At 39.5% G+C, this 13,824-nt stretch overlaps 1 protein-coding gene across 7 annotated transcripts in view; it reads right to left on the reverse strand.

Annotated features, from left to right (window-relative positions):
• MID1 (midline 1) overlaps window positions 1-13,824 on the reverse strand; it is a 253,521-nt gene that overhangs the window by 16,089 nt on the left and 223,608 nt on the right. For 6 of the 7 annotated variants that reach the window (XM_032756556.2, XM_032756558.2, XM_032756555.2 and 3 more), the window contains exon 8: window positions 4,139-4,300. The exons of the other annotated variant lie outside the window; for it this stretch is intronic. In XM_032756556.2, coding sequence (XP_032612447.1) covers window positions 4,139-4,300 — 162 coding nt within the window. The remainder of the gene's footprint in view (window positions 1-4,138; window positions 4,301-13,824) is intronic. 7 annotated transcript variants of the gene reach the window in all.

The following is a 13,824-nucleotide window of genomic DNA, read 5'->3' on the forward strand; positions in this document are numbered from 1 at the left end:
TGGTGGTCTCTTCACATGGACACGAGTGAAAGGTACATACTGGCTGGATAGCATCCTGAAAAGGAGGAATGAGTGAAGACTCCATTTTCAACCACTGCAGTGTTCTATTCCAGCATAAGATGCATTCATGCTCAATATACTTCAGACCAGAAACCAAACAAATCAAGATCTTAGGTCTTAACATATAGAATATTCTAGAAGTTTATATTATTCTGAGATTATTAAAAATTAAAGCATTACTCTTAGGAATTTAGGATGAGAATACAATTTTCAGTCCACAAAATTAGGAAAAAATGTGATAGTAATGCCTGGGTTTTCTACTCATGAAATTATTTATATATAATAAGGCCTTCTCTATTTCATTACTCATATTTGTATGTTAAAGATTTAAGTATTAAAAAATCTTGGCAGAGTCACACCTGGACATTTCGTCGTAGTTGTTACTTGACAATTCAATATTGGTTTGGAGTACTGCCTGTCATTCAACACTGCATTGGGTACAAGGCATTTAAAGGCAGGAAATGAGTTACAACCTGATGCAAATGCCATGGTGTCCAAACTCCACAGCCACTGTTGCAGTTGGCAGGTTCCTTCTGCCCAGTATACAGCTCTCAGACAATCAATCACAGGAAAAGGTTTGGTAAATTCAACTGTGGCAATACACGATGCTGGGCGAGAAACTGACCCAGTGAGTGAGTATAGGACAGTGTGTTGTCACATGTGGGTAGGCCAAAGGATTTCCAGTTGCCTCTTGGATACAAACACAACACCAGCATCTCTAAAATCCTTTCTTTTTAGGTCAGGGACCAGCATACTTTTTCTGCAAAGGGCCTGACAGTAAATATTTTTGGCTATGCAGGCCAGGCCATGTGGTCTCTTTTGTGACTATTCAACTCTTCTGCTATAGTGAGGAGGCAGCCACAGACAATAGGTAAATGAATGGGCGTGGCTATATGCTAATAAAAGTTTATTTACAAAATCAGGCAGCCAGATTTGGCCCTTGAGCTATAGTTAGCTGGCTTTTGTTTTAGAAATCTATTTCTGTACATATCAAAGAAAAGCTTAGGCTGGGCTGGTGGCTCATGCCTGTAATGCCTGCACTTTGAGAGGCCAAGGCAGCTGGATCACCTGAGGTCAGGAGTTCGAGACCAGCTTGGCCAACATGGTAAAACCCCATCTCTACTAAAAATACAAAAATTAGCTGGGTGTGGTGGCAGACACCTGTAATTCCAGCTACTCGGGAGGCTGAGGCATGAGTATCACTTGAACCCGGGAGGCAGAGGTTGCAATGAGCCGAGATCATGCCACTGCGCTCCAGCCTGGGCAACAGAGCAAGACACTGTCTCAAAAAAATAACAATAAAAAAGAAAAGAAAAGCTTTAAAGGGGGAGCAGAGAAAACCCGCAAGTGCTGAGCAGGGATTGGACATTCTCAGAGGCCCTAAGATCTACTGGATTACATGTGTAGTTTAAATTTTGACTTGTAAAAAAAAGTCCTTAGGAATGATCATGCTAGCGACTATCAGAGATAAACTAGGAACTAAGACAAGAAGAGTATGAAGAGAGTTTTCCTTAAAATATTTCAACTTTTAAAGGTGGAAGGTAGAATATGGATTAAAAATGATACAATACTAATGGGCAGAGCAGGAAGAAATTCCTTAATGGCGCCCATCATGTACAATGAAGGCCAAGTTCTGCTAGGCCTCCTTCCAGTGAGATATATCAGAATGTCAGAGCCATTGGAAAGACCGGCCTTGTGATGGTGAGATACTGCCTCAAACATCCTGCCTGCCTTGGCTCACACCCTCACCCACCCATGTGTGGAGCAGAATCATGCAATCTTGGTGAGCAAATTCTGCCTGTGCCTCAGATGTGTTTCCCAAATAAACCACTACCTACTCTGCCCAAATTCAAGGCTTTTGCTTCAGTGAAGACAAATTAGTTCAAGAAAGAGATTAATAGCTTACTTTACTAAATAATTCAATTCATTATAATATTTGTATGGGACACGACTCATATTCAGGCCGTTGTTTACTTATATGGACAACTCTTTCAATAATCTTTTGATACTGTGCCCAGCAGCCAGTCTTCCTTCCTTGTAATCCACTCACTACATCATAGTGCAAGAGAGCTTTATTTCATGGAAATTTTCATCCTGCCTGTTTTATTTAAACTCTTCAATCTCTCCACCAATCATTGGTATACAAAGAAACTCCCTGGTGTGGCCCAGGAGGCTTTCACAATCTGTTCTTGTCTCCAGCTTCCTGGCTCACCTATCCTCCCAACCTAAGACACACTTTAATCACACGGATCAATTTTCTGTTCCATAAATATATTCTCCTTGTCTCCGGGCTTTTGCCTATGCTCTTCCTTCTGCATAGAACACTGTGTCCTCACATCCCCTGCTCCTAACCTATCTTGGAAAGCCTCTCAAGGTTGTGCTGGGGCACCCTGGCTTTGTCAACTTAGAACCTCTCATGGTTATTCCAGTTAGAGATTTCACACATTGAATGTTAATTAGGATTAATGTGCTTTATTCCCCAATAGTCTATGACCTTTTTGAGAGAAGCACACCTTAGGGAGTTGAAGATATTCATAATATCCTTGGCATCTTGCACAGCATCCCAAACACACTTGGTGCTCAAACATATCTTTTGAAGGAACAAATATTTACATGTTCGAATGCAAATCAAATAATGATGATCTAAGTGTGCACAGGTATTGTGCCATTTGTTGTATGACTGTAAAGAAACATATCATCATGTTATATTTTCTTATGTACTTAGAATTACTTTGAGATGGTCTTTTTGACAACTCATAACAACCCTCAAGTTGTTAAAATATTCCCATTTTAAAAGTGAAGGAATGCTAAATGCATTGTGGGATCCTGGATTGGGTCTTGGAATAGGAAAAGAACATTAGTGGAAAGCTGCTAAAATCTGAATAAAGTCTGGAGTTTAGTTATGAGTAATGCATCAATGTTAATTTCTTAGTTATGATAACTGTACCAAGGTTACATAAGATGTTAATATTTGGGCAAACTGGGTTAAGGGTGTACAGAACTCTCTGTATTATCTATGGATTTCCTATAAATCTACAGCTATTCCAAAATAAAAAGTCTATTTAAAAATATGAAGAAACTAGTCATATAGCTATATGGGTACCAAGTGGGAAAGCCACAGTTTTCTCATTCTTAATTCAGTGCGCTCTTTACATCCCTTGTTCTTCCTCTAGGATCCAACACATTCCTCTAGGATACAACTCTTGCACTGAGAAATAAGGATATAGGTTAAATGAGGGTTCCCCTTGAAAAGCACTTAATTGTTCCTGTTGACTGCCTGGCAACCTCACAACATGGCGCCATACCAACATACTCCAATTTGCTTTCTCTTGGGAGGTCTTATGCAAATAAACACCATGTTACATAACATAATATTCCTAGATCAAAAAGATGTAAAGAAAGAAGAGAGGATAAAACAAAACACATGTGGACAGAGACAGAGAGAGGGAGATGGCAGTATCATGAGACACACATAGGCCAGATCATTCTCTGTGACGCGCACTGTCCTGTGTATTGGGGATGTTTCCCATCATCCCTGGCCTCTACTCACTACATGCCAGTAGCATCCACCCCAGATGTGACAACTAAAAACCTCTTCCAGATATTACTAAATGTCCTGGTAGGGTGGGGTGGAGGGGGAGGAAGAAGTGTCCCTGATTGAGAACCACAGACTCCGACTGTTTTCTAGAATAAAAGAAAGAATTTCTGAAGAGTGATTAGTTGGCTATTCTGCTATGAAAAATAACACTATTCACCATTTACAGAGCCCCTACTGTGTGTCAGGTCTTATATATACATCTTCTACTTCTCACAAGAATGCCTCCAGGAATATTTATTTAAAAAATGAGAAGACTCAAGTGCAGAGAGAGTAATGGCCTCACGGCTGTGAAGGAATAGAATCAGTTTTGGAACCTAGAGGTATCTGATGCAAATTCCATTATTCCACACTGGCTTTTTACTTGTTTTCGGGGGCTGTCAATGATACCCAAGACAGAGAAAAGGAAAAGAAAGGGGGACAGAGGCAGCTGAAAGAAGAGCAGATAAGACATGACAGCTCTGTTGAGTTCACAGCACTTACTGTTTGTCTTCAACTTCCCGGGCTCACTGCTGCGGCTGCCTGCCTGGTTGATAGCCTTGACCATGAAGATGTACTTGGTGCCGCTCTGCAGACCGTGCACCGTGTAGTGGTTCTGCTTGATGTTGGGTACTATCATCCAGCTATCAGCCGAATTACACAGACCTGCAAAGCCAATCAGACATGGTGCAGTTCTTTGGCACAAGGGGAGCAATGATTACATAATTTTAGGTTGAATAATTTCCATTTATTTGAATAGAGTTGGTAAGTGAAGTGCTTTGTCCTGGTAGTCATGTACGAAAAACTGACTTCACTAACATAGATGTGGCAGATTGCATTTTTGCCTCCAAAATTCTCCCTGCCCTGTATATCCGGGCCCAAATGACTTTGCAGGTGCTCCTTCTAAAGAGGTGCAATATATTTCCCTGTCACGTGGCTTTGAATTTGGTCAAGTGACTTGCTTTGGTCAATAGGATGAGGCTGAAATGACAATGTGCTAGTTGCAAGAGTACGCATGACAAAACCTTGAGGGTTTCTGTTGACCCTTTGTGTCTGCCGCTACTCTGGAGAAAGTATTCCTAGGATACTCTGTTTATCCCAACAGGATGAGACAGGGAACAGCTTTACCATGCAGCCAACACCCAGCCAGTGCAGGAGTGAACCAAGCAGAGATCAGCCAACCCCAACCGACCTCCAACAGGGAAGCTAAGAAATGATCATCAGGATGGTTTCTGATCCTGTATTAGTGTGGCTGTAACTAACTGATGTAGGAGACCTATTCCTAAGAGAACTCTGGAGCAGCAACACCTCTGGGCAGCTCAGGGTCCAGTGCAGATCTTGGGAAAGCATCCACAGGGATTTTTGACCAGCTGCATCCCTAGGATGACTGGTTTCAGAGTGGAGTGGGGCTGTTGCTCTGGCTGCATCCTGCAGGATGTGGGTTGGGGAGCAGACCGAGGATTTATGACGCTTGGAAGAATATGTAGGAAAAGGAAGCCCATTTTGTTTTGCAGCTGGTTGATGGCTGAAAACATCTCTTTGGTATCAGGTCCAACTCCCCTCTCTCCTTTTTCCACCCATCAATCTCCACTCCAATAGAACCTTTTTCCAAACCCCTGGTGACCAGGCTGTCAAGAAGTTTCCTGACTGTTGAATTTTCTTCAGTGGTCCCTGGGAGAGGGCTGGGCCCCCTCCACTTCCAGAGGACTCCAAAGCCACCACCCCACTCCTCTTCCAATTGATTTGCAAGTCAAAGGGTTAGTTCCTTTGATCTTGAGGCAACTTATACTTTACCAGATTCTCAAGAAGCAGTCTCTTAATCTTTTTTTGGTCTCAGCTCTTTGATAATCTAATAAAATCTTTCTGTAGAAAGAAATTCACAAATGCATATACACACCAAACCACAAATATTTGCATAGAATTTCAAGGTAGTCACAGGCTCCCGAAGCCTGTCTTTGAATCTTACTGAATACTTTCTCCATCTTTTGAGTTAAAAATTATTCATGGTATTGTCACAGTTGAAAAAAACTTGAAAGTATTTTGCCAATTGTGAAAATTCACCTTATATGATTTCCATCTTGGGTGCATAGTATTTTCAAGTACACATCAGTGAATTAAATATATATATATATGTATGTATGTATATATCTAAAGAGATACACACACACACACACACACACACATATATTTGGTCTTGTGAATTTTCTGTTGCCTTTTTTTGTTTTTTCTACCTGCAAACATTTTCGCCAGTGGACTGCCAGATTTGAAAAAGCCAGCTTGAAGCAAGAATGTAATTTAGGACTCATAGAAGGGTTTGAGTGTGTGTGTGTTTATATTTGGAGATTCAGCAGAGCAATAAGAGGCACAATCCATCCCTCCTCCCCAAATTTATTTTCTCTAATTCTTAGCCCTCTGTTTTCCTACCAATTCTCATTTGTATAAGATGCAGGAAAACATCCACAAATAGTTTAATAACATGGGAATCTCCTTACTATATATCCCTTCTGATCTTCCTTCACCTTACCTTTTCCTTGAACACAGCTATAATAAACTCCATACTTCTGGATAATGCCACAGCCAAATATTAGATTTTGATCCAATCAAAGAAGGGTCATTTTGAACTCTGAGTTCTGGGCCCCAAGAGGCCTATAACTCTCTTTAGGTACTTAATATTATTACAATAGTAATAAAACAAAAAATTAGCTTTTCTATTATGTAGGATAGTGTACTCATATTCCTAGATCTTTGTCAATGGCAGTCAGCCACAAATGAGAACAATTAAGGCGTTCAGTAGATTCAAATGAGAATCGTATCAATTTCACTGCTTTTATACTGTTCTTGTTTAATTGAATATGTTACAATAAAATGACTATTGTGGTCAAAGAAAGCAAGTGTAAAAATGTTTCAATAAACTTTACATCACTGTACAACCCAAAAGCTGGGTTTAATGTGGTGGGGGAACGCTTTCAGCAACATCATAAAGCAGATGTCTGAAATTGCTGAAAACTGTAACTTGGCCTAAAATCCAAAGTCTTAACCCAACAAAGATTTTATGTTTCAGAAACCTTTTCCAAACAAAAAGGGACTCTGACTATCCTAATTATTTTGAAGAAGTCCCTATTTTTTTCCTTGAAAATTAAAAGAACAAAATGTTTATGAAGTAGTAAAATTTCATTGGTTAGCTGTATACTGGGACAATCTACTTTCATGAATACTAACAACTATTACTGTTTAGGTTTACCTTTATGTTATTATTATTGCCAAGATAATAATTGAGAAGTTGATTAAAAATGCCAGGAAAGCAACACTGACAATTTTCTTTTGGGGCTGGAGTAAGTGGGGTGACTTGGAGTGCACCATTACCAGTGTTGGTCTTACGCCAGCACCACCTAACTTCTTGCATATGGCACTGAGTTTGCTTAAGCAAGACTTCTCTGCCTTGACACCCCACTGTGTTAGGACTCTTGACCAGGTTTTATTCATCTCTTTATGAAACACCCACACAACCATCCTGATTGAAACTTCACTTTTCTCCAAACTCATTTTCAATCATCTTTGAGGGTGTTCCAACATTCACCTCCTCCGACTCAGTTTAAAATAACAATGGAGCTTGGAAAATAATTTGTCCACAATGAAACCTAATTGAGTTTTTTGATTTTATACATTTTTTTTTCATTCACAATGGGTTAGAAGTATTTCCCTACATAATGTGGCTCATTATAAGATCTTAATTACATCTGGAATTTCAGAGCCTTGTATGGCAACTGTCATCTTGCCACAAAAAATTACGTGTAAAAATGTCACATGATGTGGACAGTCTTAGGAGAGGCTGCACACTGGTTTCTAACATCCTTTGTCTCTTCCAACAGACTGGACAGAAGTGAACATTCCTTTCCTTCTCCTCTGTAAAAATAGTATATGTTTAATAACTTTCATGAATGTTTTCTAAGTGACTACAATAAATTAAAAACAGATAACTACTTAGCCATTAAGGCTTGAAAAAAATGCAGCTTTTGATTTCTGCTAAGAATAGGCTGCTGGGGAAAGGACCCAATTTAAGATATAAAATGAAGCATCAAAAGTAGTTTTAGAAAAAACGTGGCAAACGTTATAAAATTAAATAAATATCTAGTTATTGATAAGCAATTCATTAACATCTATAGTCATAACTCTATTAATAAAAATTAAAAATAAAAATTAATGTCATTACTTTTGCATTTGAATGTATGTATTTCATTAGTGAAGGCCTTTTCGTAAGATTGAAAAAGCTCCATAGATATTATCTAAGTCTCCTTCACTAACGCCAGTTGAAGGCAATTAACTACAATTTATTAGGATGAGTGAAGGAACCATGACCTAAAGACAGTAAAAGATTTTCTAGTGACATAAGGAGCTACAGCCAGGTTTTGAGCACTGTATCTTCTCATTTTCAGTAGAGTTTTACCATTAGATCTTGTCACGCAATACAACATCTGCAAAGGATACTTCTCCAAATAATAGGACAGATTATTTAACAACATTCAAGGAAAGCCTTTCACATAATGATTGTGTAAAAAGCTATCATGTAGATAATCCTGGAAAATTGCAAAATTGGTCTTTCTTTTAAAATGCAATTATGGGGCGAGTACAGTCCGTATTTTTGTGGGAATAATAACTTCGAATATCTATGTGCTACTACTGTGGCAAATACAAGACTAAGGTGTTTACTTTTATTATCTCAACCATGTGAAGTTAAAACACTATCCCTTCTTACAGATGAGGAAATGGATTTGGAGGACATTAAATAATTTGCTCAAGACTGCAGAGCTAGTGAGGTCCAAAGTCAAGATTGAAATCCAGGTCTCCCTTGGTCACTACAAATGTGAAAAATATTTAAGAAGAAAATAATTTGAAAATGTTTGCATCTTGGTTAGCTTTTTATCTGAATGAATTCTTTCTTTGTCACAAATTGATCCTGTAGGCATTAGGACTTCACTATTCTGGTTTAATGGACATCAAGGGAGGAACACATCCTGATACAAACAACCCGGTGAGAGTATCCCAGTTTGGTCAGCACCAGCAGTTTCACTGTTTTTCTTCCATCCTGGGAGAATGGGCCTTTCTGGCATCTATGCATTAAAGGCTGATAATCTTCACTAAAGCCATTTGCATTTCTTTTCTTATGGCAACTGGCTTCTGGGAACAAAACATCTCTGGAATCACCCAACAAAAAGTTCTGAGTTCATTATACTCAGTAGTTTTGCTCTCGTTGAATTTTTTTATGCATGACCTTTTTGCATCATCTATTCTGTTAATGCATCATGTTTGGTATTATTTTTGATGCAAATAGCACAGAAATCAAGTTGGTCACAGTTTAGCCAAGTGAGAAACCCTAAGTTTCAAGCAATAAATATCTTCCTTTCATTTTGGGGATGAGGTGAAGCTCTGGTATTGAGTTAGGGCCTTTTGGCCCCAATTCCTTGCTCCTTCCTTGTAATTTTGCAGGTCTTTGCATCCTCACTCTGGGCTCACCCAGGGGACTTCTTTGACAAACCTCATGTTAGCTAATGTGACACAGACAGGGGCTTAAAAAGAATGTGTGTAATTGGGCCTGCCGTTACTCCTTCATTTCTGCAATCAGGGGGAGAGCAGACTTGAGCTGTATCGTAGGAGGATGAGAGAGATGTGCAGCAGTCAGGTTGCCACAGTTATCAGTCTGCCATGTGAAGGAGCCAAGATCAGCAGGGCTTCCTAGTTGACACTCAGTTGACTCCAGATGCATAAGCAATAAGTTGTTGTTGAATTCTACTTAGGCCCTGTGGTTGTTGGCTATTCAGCAAAAGCCAACGGATACAGAGCCCATCAGTCAAGGCCGAGGCTACATGTACTCCCAAAATGCCCATGACGATTTGATTTAAGAAATTTCAGGAGAGGGCTGGGTGCAGTGGCTCATGCCTGTAATCCCAACACTTTGGGAGGCCAAGGGGGGTGGATCACTTGAGGCCAGGAGTTGAGAACAGCCTGGCCAACATGGCAAAATCCCATCTCTACTAAAAATACAAAAATTAGCCAGGCGTGGTAGCACATGCTCGTAATCCCAGCTACTCAGGAGGCTGAGGCAGGAGAATCATTTGAACTCCGGGGGTGGAGGTTGTAGTGAGCCGAGATTGTGACACTGCACTCCAGCCTGGGCAGCAGAGCAAGACTGTCTGAAATACATATATATATATATATATATATATGAAAGAATAAAAGAAAAAAAAGAAATTTCAGGAGAGACATAACCATCTGAGGAAGACATGCCCTAGGATGGTCCCCAGGATTCCAACTCCCTGGTATTCATAACTGTGTAATATTCTCTCCTTAGTGTAAACAGGACCTGTCACCTGCTTCTAACCAACAGAATATGGCAAAGGACAAAGGTCTATCACTTTTATTACTCCTGTGCTTATATTACATTATATGACAAAGGCGAAGGCAAAGGGAGTTTACAGATATAATTAAGGTCCCTAATTATTTGATTTGGAGCTAATCAAATGGCAGATTATTCTAGGTGGGTCTGACTAATCAAGTGAGTCCTTTAAAGACAGGTTTGGAGGTGACAGATTTGAAGTAGCAGACTCTCTCCCTTGCTGGTCTTGACGAAGCAAGCTGCCATGAATTCCACAACCACAATGAAACAAATTTGTCAACAAATGGAGGGAGCTAAGAAGTAGATCCTTCCTTAGTTGAGTCTCCAGATGAATGCAGCCCAGCCAACACCTTAATTTCAGACTGTGACCCCCTAAGAAGAAGACCCAGCTCAACTATGCCAGAATCCTAACCCATGGAAACTGAAATAATAAGTGGGTATTGTTTTAAACTGCTAAGTTTTTGGAAATTTGTTTCACAGCAATAGAAAACTGTTAGCACTTTTCCTGAATCAGACGAAAATGATTTGAGAGAAATATAGCATTTCTCACATGGGCCAAGAACTACTCTTTTGGTATAAAATGACTCCAAATGTTTTCTTTTTCTGGTTAGACTATTCACTCATCAACAGACGTTGGTTCTATCAGTCCTCTCTGTATTTTCAGAGAACCTTCCCTTGGTGTTTTACAATGAATCATCACTCCATTTTCTACCTGTTCTTCTCAGACCTTCACATGCTTCTTTTCTCTTACCTTGGAATTTCTGATCATCTTTTGAATTTCATCTTCTTAAAGTTTGATACAATCCCCGGTTCAGTTTATCCCAAATATGCTAGTGATATTAATCACAAAATATTGAGAAAACAATTCCTTAAGTGAAGACAAAATACATTAATTATATTCCCCCCTTTTTGTTGTGTTTTTCCTTCCATGCTACATAGTATAGTAGTGTGTGTGGATCAGTGTGTTATGGTCCCAGTATTTAGCATGTAATCATGTAGATATTATACATTTACCTTGTTTTAAATTAGGGTTTCTCAACTTCGACACTACTGACATTTTGGGCCAGATAGTTCTCTGTTGTTGGGGGATTTCTTGTGCATTGTGGGAGATTTCCCATCTTTCCTCACTTCTACCCACTAGATGCCAATAGCACCCTCCTCCCAGGTTTTGAGAACCAAAAGTCTCTAGAGACATTGTCAAATGTCCCTTAGGAGGCAAAACTGCCCCTGTTGAGAATCACTGCTTATATGAAGGAGTGACTATTTAGTATGATATTAGTGATCATAGATTAACTTGTGTTTCAGGTTTATGGTGAAGCACAATCAAAGTTTAAAATTTTACTAGACTTTAATTCCATGTTACGTTTATGGTATATGTAGCCAAGATCAGTGAAATATAAGCTCATACAGCTGGAAAAATGCATTTAAAATCATGTCATCTCTCTGAAGGGCAATTTGGCAATGTCAAGTAAAATTAAATGCAAATAATCTTTTCCTAGAAATTGCACCTCAAGAGATTATACTACAGATATAATTCCCCGTGTGTGGAAGGAGAGATATTCAAGGATATCTTGAACATCCTTGGGGATATTGGGGCATTGTTTGTAAGGGCCAAAGATTGGAAACAAGCTAAATACACATCTATAGAAGATGAGATAAATAAATTAGAGCATATCTTTAAATAGGAATATGATACTGCCTCAAAAAGGAATGAGGCAGTTCTTTATTTGTGCTGAAATGGAATGACATCTCAGACATAATATTTATTGAAAAAAACAAGGTAAAGCATTGTGTATGATATGCACATATAGAAAAATATTTTAGAGAATTAGTATTTCTTTATGATTTGCAGTAGGGCATATAGTCAGGAATGAGGAATGATACCAGAAGAATTCAAAATCCTAGAAGGAGAGCAAAATGTTACTAAACCATTGCTATACAGTCCTTCTCCGACTTGCCCCAAAAAGCACTTCAAATATCTGAGGACAGTGATGATTTTTTCCCAGGGAAATGGGCCAGACGCAGAGAAGCCTTCCTGGAATTATCTTTTCCTTTCCATCTCTGTTGCTGGTGCCATTTGCAGGTCCTGGCTGTTTCTGCCTCAGTGAGTTACTATGAAACTTCCCAGCTGATGTCTCTGCTTCTAGTCCTGCCCTGTTCCTCTCCACTCTCCACAGTGCTCCTGAGTCACCTTCTAATTATACCTGTGATTACACTACTGTCCTGCATGACTCTCAAGCCCACAGGGTAAAATCCAAACATGGTATGGCCTGGGTAGCCCTCTGCAATCTAGCTCTTGCCTGTGAATTAGGATTAGGTGACTGAGGATTAAGGATTAAGAACATGTGCTTTTTGGAGCTAGGCCACTATAGGTTTGAGCCCTGGTTCTATTTCTCTATCTTCATTTCTCACTGTCTCCCTTTCCTCACTTACCAGCCAGGCTTAATTAGGCAAGACCTCCCAATATGCCCTGCTACGTTACATCTTGATAGGTTTGCTTATGATGACATAGCTGTCCGGTACAGCCTTAACTTGCTAAAATGCACCCGCTTTTTTTCAAGACTTAGTTTAACCCCAACTTCCCCCAAGACATTTTTGTCCCACTCACCATTTCTGACCTTTCTATATTCCCTACTGACTCAGGCAGCTTGCCAGAGCTGTTCTTAACATTTCATGACTTTCTCCACTTTCATTTAAAAATTACACATTCTTGGTAAATGGCAAGATTTTAATAAAAGCTTCCAAGGCAGGCCAATTGTAGGGTAGAAGGTGAGGGAGTTGAGGAGACAAAGTTGGAGAAATTGGGGAGAGTGGATATAAGGAAGGTAGGGGGAGCCATTTGTTGGTATGGGTCATTTATACTTTAGTCCCTTAGAACTTGGTGTATTTCTGCATCACTCTTTTAATTAATCCTAAATCAAATTTCTATGTTAAGCATCGTATGACTCAGAATTACTTGGGCTAGGAAAGAACAGTTTGTAGTTAAGAGAGAAAAGGTTTATATAATAAAAGCACATTAAATTGATATGAATTTATTCAAAACATCTCTTTGTTGAAACATGATTGCTATTCTATTCTGTTCTATTTTGACACACTGTATTTTTCTTTGTTAAAAAGTTTCAAACTTGCTCCCGTGAAAAAACCATGTCTTCTGGTCCATTGCCATTTGCCCAGTTCAATTTGAATAACTCTGTGGGTTGGAGGACTGCTTCCTCTATTATCATCTCTGTGGCCTGCTACTACTGCTATTTGAAATCACCAAGTTATCTCTGATGCCAGATATCAAATAGGCCTCAGTGAGAGGGGGCACCTCTAATGTTTCAGGTAAGGTTGGAAATTCTTCCCAGGTGGGGCCAGTTACTAACATTTTAAGTGATGGGCCCAAGCTCTCCTCTGAATGGGACCAGGTATTTAACATTCTTCGGCTATTTATTTTATTAAATCCTTTCTTTTAAAATATGTGAAGTAACACTCAGGAAAGTACAGAAAACTAAATGTATGATAAAATGACTAAAGCATGTAACTTTCACCTAGAAATTGCCATTAACCCCAAGAACCCCCGTATATTTCTTTCCAGTGGTGCCATTTTCCCTTTAATCCTGGAGGTAGACATCATCCTGACGTTTTATATTTATTTTTTTGAGACAGCATTCTCACTCTGTTGCCCAGGCTGGAGTGCTGTAGTGTGATCTCTGCCCACTGCAACCTCTGCTTCTTGGGCTCAAGCCATCCCCCTGCCTCAGCCTCCTGAGTAGTTGGGACTACAGGTGTGTGTCACCACACTCCGCTAATTTTTGTA

The sequence above is a fragment of the Hylobates moloch genome, unplaced genomic scaffold (assembly GCF_009828535.3).
Source record: "Hylobates moloch isolate HMO894 unplaced genomic scaffold, HMol_V3 SCAFFOLD_7, whole genome shotgun sequence".
In the NCBI taxonomy this organism is placed as follows: domain Eukaryota; kingdom Metazoa; phylum Chordata; class Mammalia; order Primates; family Hylobatidae; genus Hylobates; species Hylobates moloch.